At 42.4% G+C, this 9,012-nt stretch overlaps 1 protein-coding gene across 1 annotated transcript; it reads right to left on the bottom strand.

The window, feature by feature from the left end:
• Positions 1–4,324: 4,324 nt before the first annotated feature.
• LOC107530101 (neuropeptide Y receptor type 6-like) lies at positions 4,325–5,497 on the bottom strand. The gene has a single exon (XM_016203734.2). It carries the CDS (start codon positions 5,438–5,440, stop codon positions 4,325–4,327), a length of 1,116 nt encoding a protein of 371 aa, XP_016059220.2. The 5' UTR covers positions 5,441–5,497.
• Between the last annotated feature and the right edge of the window lie 3,515 nt (positions 5,498–9,012).

Consider the following 9,012-nt stretch of genomic DNA (forward strand, 5'->3'; position numbering starts at 1 on the left):
TCCAAAAACCTGTCAACTTAATTAGGAATTGATAGAGCATTTTGTTCTATTCCCAGGACTTGCCCAGTTCGCTGACTCTTATTGGCATGCTCTTATTGGCAAATAACATTTGAGCCGTAACAGCACACTTGCCCTTGAGCTTCCCCTGGAACCAAGGTGTGTTTGTGTTGTTCTTCCTGCCAGTGCCAATTTCCTGAGCACTGGCTCTTATATTTCAGGTGGAATTTGACATTCTGCTGCTTCAGGCACTGAGTCCAGGGAGTTCAGGCCCCACGTACTATTCAGGTCCACATGCCACTTCCAAGCCAAGATTTGTTATTCCCAGATTTATTCTACATCTATAGTTTGAAAGTATTGATTGAGCCCCCACTTTGTGCTAGATGCTCTACTTGGCACTAGAGCCACTACAATGAATAAGACCCAGTCCCTACCTTCAAAGAGATCACGCCCTGTGAAGCAGACGCACATGTAAATGGGCCTTCATGGTTCTCCATGGTAGGTATGCAAGGAGCACTATGAGAGCAGTGGCCAGGGCGTCCTCACAGCCCTGGGGGATCAGAGGAGGTTGTTCAGAAACATTTATACTTAGTCCTGAAGGAATCAGGATTTTGCAGCTTACTAATATTACTATAATCTCTGTGTAATTAGAATTATGTTTTATATTCTCATTGGATAATTAATAAAACATAGCCTTGAAAACATTCAAGCATTCAGTAAGTAACTAGTTACTGCTTAGCTTGTTTTTAAAGAAATAACTTTTAAAATCTGTATGTTTAAGTTAAGTGCTTTTCCCTTGCCTAGTCCTATCTTAAATATTCTAAGGGGGCAATGTGGGACTGATATAGAAGGAATAAAAGATGTGGGTCATGGTCTCTCAAAGTCCACAGTCTAGTTGAGAAGAACAGATTCATCTATCTAAAATAGAGAACAGCAGGAATAGTCAATGTAAGATGCATGCTTTCCTGTCACTAGCACCACACACCCTTTCAGTTCTCCTGCAGGGGAAGCACTGTCCCAGCTTCATCAAGGAGTTTGATTTGGGCACAGAACCAGGGGAAAGAGACCTGCTTTGCCTTCATTAGCCCACTGGAAATATTCGTCGTCCTGTTCTAGTTGTTTGAATGAGCACATTTATTGCATAGATGACTACAGGGAGGATTTTAAGAATTTCTGGTCATATCAGTCTTGAAATACTCCCCCTGCCCCTTTCTCTAGTATATTTCCTTTTGTCTTCCAAGTATATTCTCACTTATGGATATAAAGGTAAACCGAGTTCTCCTTTGATATTAACCCTGCCTTCAGTTATCCTCAGCTTTCTTTTAGGCAGTTTTCAACCTAACCAGAAGGAAAGGCTTCAAAACTAAGACGCTGAATTACCCTCCTGCTATATTGTAAACTCTTAAAGCCTCAGCTAGATTGTAAACTCTTTAAGTCTGTGTCTTATACTTTTTCTATACCTAACACAGTACTGAGTAAATAGTAAGAACTTAATCTGTTTTTCTTGATTTTTTTTTTTTAATCTACAAAAAACAAAACTTATAGGAAGAGAGATGGACTCTTTTCATTGGGCTGATGAACTATGCTGTTCATGCTCAGCATAGAGTGGGGAGCAATGGCTTTGAGTTGAAGCTTCATGCTGATCTGTCAAGTTATTTATACCTTTTTTCAGAACATCACATTTCCATACATGTTTAAAATGGACCATACACATTTAAACCACGTTTGGGTGTTCTTTATTTTGAATCATTTATGTTGCTGATTCTCTCTGTTAGAAATTGTTGAGTGTTACTCCTGGGAAATCTTTAGAAATAGGCAGAGAGAAAACTTAAGGAACTTATTGCAAGAATGTTTTTAGCATTTTCTCATTCAGCTCTGGATCACTGGACAGACACATTTAGAATAGTTAACTTACTAATTTTTTTAAGGTGATAAATATTTATTCATCCACTAATAGTCATCTTTTCTAGAATCTTTTAAAGACAGGATACTACTCTCATTCCAAAATGACTTAAGGTGAGGGAAGAGGAACAGATTTTTGGAGCACTGACTACAGGAAACTGTATTTTTAGGGCTATCTGGCAAACATTATGACGTTCTAATCTCAGAGGGAGTCTCAGAAAGGAGAATACAGGCCGATGTGACAACTGGGGAGAGGCAAGTGAGAAAATGAGGCCTTATTTTATTTACTAAGAGGCTTGACAGTAGACAATATTGCTGTAAACCTTCCACAAATACTGCAAAAACAGGAAATAAGGTTGACTTCCCTGACATCTTTCCTTATTTCCTCTCAAAAATGAGTTTTACCTCCACTGGGCCCTTACAACACTTGGTTTATATTTCCATTATATCTTCTCAAATAGCTACTTATTTTTTTCATCTTCACCCGAGGATATTTTTTCCATTGCTTTTCAGAGAGAGAGGAAGTGGGGGGAGAGAAACATCGATGTGAGAGAGAGACATTGATTGGTTGCCTTCCTCACATGTCCTGATCGGGGCCGGGGATTGAGCCTGCAACCGAGGTACGTGCTCTTGGCCAGAATCAAACCTGGGGCCCTTCAATCCATAGGCCTGTGCTCTAACCACTGAGCCAAACCAGCCAGGGCTCCAATAGCTACTTACTGACTTGTATTCCACTACCTGTCAGAATGTAAGCCCCTGAAGGGACAAGACATTCATTAAAAAGTAGATTTAATTCAGTACTTTTTTGAGGTAAAAATAAACAAGAAAAACTATTATTGATAGTTTTATATCATTAGTGACTTTCGTTTCATTAAAGTTCAAGAAAAGTTTAGAAGAAAAGATAAAACAGTTTTGTAGGAGGAGAAATCTCTTCTCATGGAGCCAGAAAGAATGCCATAATACTTAATCATAGGTTGGAGATCTCTTCTGAATGTTCAGGGGAGGGACCAGGGTTAGAGGAGCCTGGGTATATGTGTGGGGTGAGGGGAAGGGGTAGTATCAGTATTTGATGAAAACCCTTTCCTGTGTTCAGTGGCTTGATCAGAATAATTTCAGTAATGGAAAGTAGAATCAGTATATCTTTATCAAGGAAGCAAAACATTCCATTAGTCTTTTTTTTTTTTTAAAGATATATCTTTATTGATTTCAGAGAGAGGAAGGGAGAGAGAGAGAGAAACATCAATGATGAGAGAGTCATTGATCGGCTGCCTCCTGCACTCCCCGGACTGGAGATCGAGCCCACAACCCAGGCATGTGCCCTGACCAGGAATCGAACCATGATCTCCTGGATCCTAGGTTGATGCTCAACCGCTGAGCCACACCTGGCCGCGCGTCCATTAGTCTTAATTATAGCACTAATCACTGTCAGAAGAGATAGAAAACATATCTAGGCAGAGTTGACTGCTTTCTGGGCTAAGTGGCTACAGTCCTGTACCTTTAAGATTCTAAGCTGACATCATTTAAAGTTGGTTTTTAGATAAGAGTTTTTATTTGCAGCTCATTTTGTGAGGCTGTTATATTTTATTTCATTTTGGTGTCTTGTGGCACTCCTGTTAATTTTTCCTAAAATGATATAAAAGAGAGAATAGAAATCCTAAAGAGAAGGAAAAGACAGAGAGAGGTAGGGAGGGAGAAAGGGAGGGGAGCAAAAAGAGAGGGAGAGAGAGGGGGAGGAGAGGGAGAGGGAGAGAGAGGGGGAGAGAGGGAGAGGGAGAGAGGGAGGGGGAGGAGAGGGAGGGAGAGAGAGAGGGGGAAAGAGAGAGAGGCAGAGAGGGAGAGAAAGGGAGAGAGGGAGAGGGAGAGAGAGAGGGGGAGTAGAGGGAGAGTGGGAGAGAGAGAGGGGGGGAAAGAGAGAGAGGCAGAGAGGGAGAGAGAGAGGCAGAGAGGGAGAGAGAGGGAGAGAGGGAGAGGGAGAGAGAGAGGGGGAGTAGAGGGAGAGTGGGAGAGAGAGAGGGGGGGGAAGAGAGAGAGGCAGAGAGGGAGAGAGAGAGGCAGAGAGGGAGAGAGAGGGAGAGAGGGAGAGGGAGAGAGAGAGGGGGAGTAGAGGGAGAGTGGGAGAGAGAGAGGGGGGGAAAGAGAGAGAGGCAGAGAGGGAGAGAGAGAGGCAGAGAGGGAGAGAGAGGGAGAGAGGGAGAGGGAGAGAGAGAGGGGGAGTAGAGGGAGAGTGGGAGAGAGAGAGGGGGGGAAAGAGAGAGAGGCAGAGAGGGAGAGAGAGATGACACAGGTTTGGCCTAAAGCAAACCGGGTAGCATGAAGTTTCTCTCTTTTTTTGGTTCTGGCATCTTCTTTATGAATCTTGGCCTATGCCCAGCCATCACCTCTTCATCTATTGAAGAAGGGCCTTAGTATTAAGTGTTAACAATTGTTATATACCTGCTGATGTAGGAGCCAATCGTAATGATCCCTTGGATTCATCTGTGTGCACAGTGGAGATGGCAATATTTTCATACCTTTCCCGACGTGAAAAGCACAGGCAGTGGTGAACAAGCACCACCAGGTCCTTCTGGAAATTTTTGTTGAGAAAACCATAAAAGAGAGGGTTTATGCATGTAGAAACCATAGCAACCAAGTGGCAAACTACAAATACCAGGTCATGGTGGCAGCTCATCAGCATCTCATGATTCCAGTCAAAGATGACATTGAAGATGTTCAAGGGCAACCAGCAGGCCCCGAAGGTCACCACGATGGAGATCAGCATCGCGTTGACCCTCTTGTTCTCACTGAGCCGGCTCTGACTTTCCCTCTTCCTGTCTGCCTGTCCGTTTCTCCTCCGGAGGCAGATGACGATCCTCAGGTAGCAGATGAGAATGAAGCTCAGGGGGCCGCAGTACTGGAGCACGAACAGAGAGGTGGTAAAGAGCAGCCGGTTCACGCTGGACGCCCAGTTTTCTACACAGGCCGCCCGGTGCGTGGAGAGCTCAGCGGGGAGAGAGAGGTTGTGGAAGGGCTCCTCGGTGAGGTGGTAGGACAGGAAGAAGGGAACAGACAGCAGAAGGGAAAAGAGCCAAATGGACGTGATGCCCCAGTAGGCGTGAGACACACTGGGCTTCCAGCCGCGGGGGTTCACAATCAGCTGGTACCTTTCGACAGCGATTAACACAAGTGAGAATATGGACACAGAAATGGAGACGCTCTGCACATAGGAAGTGAGTTTGCACATGGTATCTCCAAATATCCAGTGGTCCATCAGAGTGTAGACGACAGTGAAAGGAATGCACATGACACATACCAAGATGTCAGAGAGAGAGAGATTGGCAATCAGGATGCTGGTGACATTCTGAGCTTCTCTCTGCTTCTTGAGGATGATGATGATGAGAGAGAGGTTTCCGAAAAGGCCCGTGATTAGGACCACAGCATAGGCCATGAGCAATGGGAGCAGGGCTAGAGAAGGGGGTCGGCAGGACTCAAAGTACACAAATGCAGAGTTGTTGCTCTCTGCATTGGTTTTATTAGGCGCCAGACGGTTTAAGGCAAGTTCCATCTTGTCAGGGTTATGGGAAAGCTTTTCTAAGCTTACTTGTTTTGTGAGTGAATACTTTGACCACCAGTTCTTGTGAAGTACTTGCTCTGAGACTTCCAAGGAGTAATTAGTAGGATTTAATCTTCCTTGATCTTTGTCTGTGCTTTGAAACGCATGAATTACTTGAGTATGCTCTTGAAATCCTAAAAAAATTAAACGTAACACAGAATATTAATGTAAGTTCTTAACCTGGACAGTTTTATAGGTGGAACAGTGTCCCTCAGAGGACAAGATAGATATCCAGAGGGTCTCTTCTCTCTATATCCTTGCCCTCCTCACATCTCAGAGTGCTTTTGTTTTGTCCCATCAGCATAGTTTTTAGAGTTAATGAGTAAGGAAATGTGACAGCAGTCTGTTCACTGTATAAGGCAGCCTGAATATACATTTCCATCCCTGTCACTGTCTGTCTTGTGTGTATGTGCTGTGGAGGCCAGAAGTAATAAGTTTGGAGTTGAGTTCCAGTTGGAGCAGCACAACTTGGTGTATGTATGACTTTGGCATAAATCAATTAGTCTTTCTGCTCAGTTTTCTTATCTGTAAAATGGGGATAAAAATATCTGTTTGGTTGTTGTAAAGATTAAATGAAAACATGCAACTGAATTTGTCCCTCAGCCCCACAATAGCAAATAGCACATGTAGTGGGCATTCAGTGTATGTGTGCTGAATAAAATTTGTCATCTCTCCTGCCCAGAGCTAGTCTGTAGTCCTTATTTTGGGGGTGGGGATGGGGTGGGGGAGGCTAGAATCACTGATAATACCTGGTATGGAAGAACATATGATTCTTCCTTTTGGTACTTCTTCCAGTCTCTGGAGCTGGAGCCATACTCTGCACAAGCAGTGTCTAGGTACATAGCTCAGATTCTGCAGATCAAGGCAGAGGGGTAAGCTAGTGTCTAGTGAGCTATTACTCAGAATTAATTTTGTTTAAAAAGCATTCTCCAATTCTCCTTCCCTCTGAGTCTCTTCTTCTGACTTCAGAGGAAAGGGGGGCCCTGATCCTGTGGCTCAGCATGGCTTAGGGTGGTCGTAGTTAGTGGAATTACTCATACCAGGATATGCAACAGGCATGGCGCTCCCCTGCCGTTCTAGGTGCTGAGATTTCTGGCCCAAAGAGGACACACTGAAAAAGGGCAAAGGAAAAAACACACAACCCTCTCATCTTGCTTTATTCTTTAGGAATTTGAGGAAAACATAATAAAGGAAGCTGAGAAATAGGAATGAAAGAGAACAAACTTTTATTTGCTGTTTGAAATTACCCTAGCTTGCTCTCATATTGTCCCTGAGTTCAAAAGCTTAGCAGATTCTTATTGGAAAGAAATCACCTTAAGAATACCTGCTGTGTCTGTCATGGTTTTAACAATGGATACCACAATGAGGAACACCATAAAAATACCACAGATGAATAGAACCTGTTGGTAAAGACAGTGTATTTTATAAAGAAAGACCCAAGGAACTGATCTATGGCTCAGATGTGGTACAGTGATAAGTAGAAATAGAAAAATTAAAAAACAACCACAGTGGTTTTTGAAATGAGGGTTTAGGCCTTGGATGATTCAGGGGTTCAGCAAACCTAGAGTTTACAGGTATTGGCTGAAGAGGACAGGTTTAAGCTCTTTATCACAGTCAACGGACTAGAAATATAAATGAGAAATAGAAAGCTTTGATTGTTTATTAGAGACCTTCTATAAAGCAAGCTTCACTTGGAGGAAGAAAGGAATGAAAAGGTAATAGGCAATAACTACATACACAGTTGGGTCGGCTGGAATGAGCACTAGGCTTCTGTCAGTCCTGCTGCTAACTAGCTGTTTCTATTTTGGGCAAGTCAGTTCTCTTCCCTGGGCCTCAGTTCTTCACTTTTCAAATGAAGTTTTAAAAATGGCCTCCCTCTTTTACACTTTGGTATAAGGGCCAATGCAATCATGTATTTAAAACACTGATAAACACTGTGCAAATTTAAGCGCTTATTAGTGCTGTTGTCCTTGTTGAAGCCTCCAGAGAGCTGAGTGCTTTCACATCTGCAGTACTGTTATTTCTCCAACATCAAGTTTTCTGGGAAGAGGTGGGATTACTTTTTTTTTTTTTTAATCCATTTCATAGATAGAAACCAAAGTACAGAAAGGTCCAATGGCTTAGCTAAAGCAAAACAAAAGCCACAAAGTCTCGTGCTGTCCCCCCAGCCCTTATTTTCTACAAGAAAGAAATGCGTCCTATGAATCCTGCAGATAGGTCTGAATAGCAGTTTTCTCTTTACAGATGTGGAAATTCATACAGTTTTGTAGAGTTCCTAGCAGATAGGTAATAGAGATGGGAATAAACATCGGGAAGCCTTGCGTTGCCCATTCTTGCGGATCCTGGCTGGCTGGGCTGAGTGAATGGGAATCACTCACCATCCTGCAACAGCAGGTCTGCAACTCCTTAGAGACCCCTTTACTCTCGGTGTTGATTAGTAGCAAAGTACAAATTAGCTCCTCAGTCTAATTCCTATAGAGGCTTGAAGTTCAAAAAAGTCAGAAGAAGGTCTGATGGGCCTCATCTGGGAGGGAATCAAAGGCGGGTGCTGGAGTTTACATTATCCAGTGCTTTCCACACAATACAGAGAAGATTAACAGGAAAACCCCAATAATGGACTTTCACTGGCAATGTGGGATTTACATAATTTGTAACTATTAAATTACAATATTGAGTACTGCCTATCTGGAAGCAAAATAAGGCCAAGCTTTGATTCATAAAAAAAATTCTTGGGATATATTTCTATTTTAGGAAAGTTCAACTTTGGCTTGTTTGGTTGGAAATGACCAGGATGTGAGATCTCAAATTACCAAGTGATATATTACCCCAAAATAAGTTTAGCATGTGGTAGAGGTTGGTAGCTTTCAACCTTCAACTTCATTGTATACAGCTCATGAGGCAGATGCCTTGAACTGGCTCCATTTATGCCTTTAGTGTAAAAGTACAATATTACATTACACATTTTTGGTACTTTTTTTGTTTAAAAGTTTCAAGATGAACAAAATAAGAGCATTACTCAGCCAAAGTCTCTATATGCATATTTATTTTTGTTTCTGAATGTCTTTTTGTTAGTGTGTGTCCTTTCCTATGTCTCTATTCCAAGAACTATTTTTGGGGAGAGTGGGTAGAGTTAGGGGTAGAATTCACATGTGTCTGTCCTTTGGTTTCTCTGTTGTTGTTTTTTACCTCTCATTGTCTTCCTCTCTTTCTACCTATCTGTTGTCTCATTCCCTTCTGTCTCCCCCTTTCCCTTAATTGTCCATAACCCAGAAAAACTGAAGCATACTTTAGATTATCTGTTACATTTTATTTGGTGCTGTGGTGTTTTGACCTAGAAGACTCTACAGGTATTCTCATATACCCCTCTCATTTGACAGATGATGTGGCTTTGCACTTCATTACTGGCAGAACCGGGATCAGAGCTCAAGTCTCCTGGCTCTCAGAGAGTTCCATGTTCTTTCCACTATTTTTGCTGCTTCTTGTTTTATATTTCTTGAAGAAATTTCTATATTTCTTGCTCTTAA

This window comes from Miniopterus natalensis, chromosome 4 (genome assembly GCF_054644295.1).
Source record: "Miniopterus natalensis isolate mMinNat1 chromosome 4, mMinNat1.hap1, whole genome shotgun sequence".
Classification (NCBI taxonomy): Eukaryota; Metazoa; Chordata; class Mammalia; order Chiroptera; family Miniopteridae; genus Miniopterus; species Miniopterus natalensis.

Coding starts and splice junctions, on each gene's coding strand:
- LOC107530101 (XM_016203734.2), bottom strand. CDS start 5,440: ATGGAACTTGCCTTAAACCGTCTGGCGCCTAATAAAACCAATGCAGAG.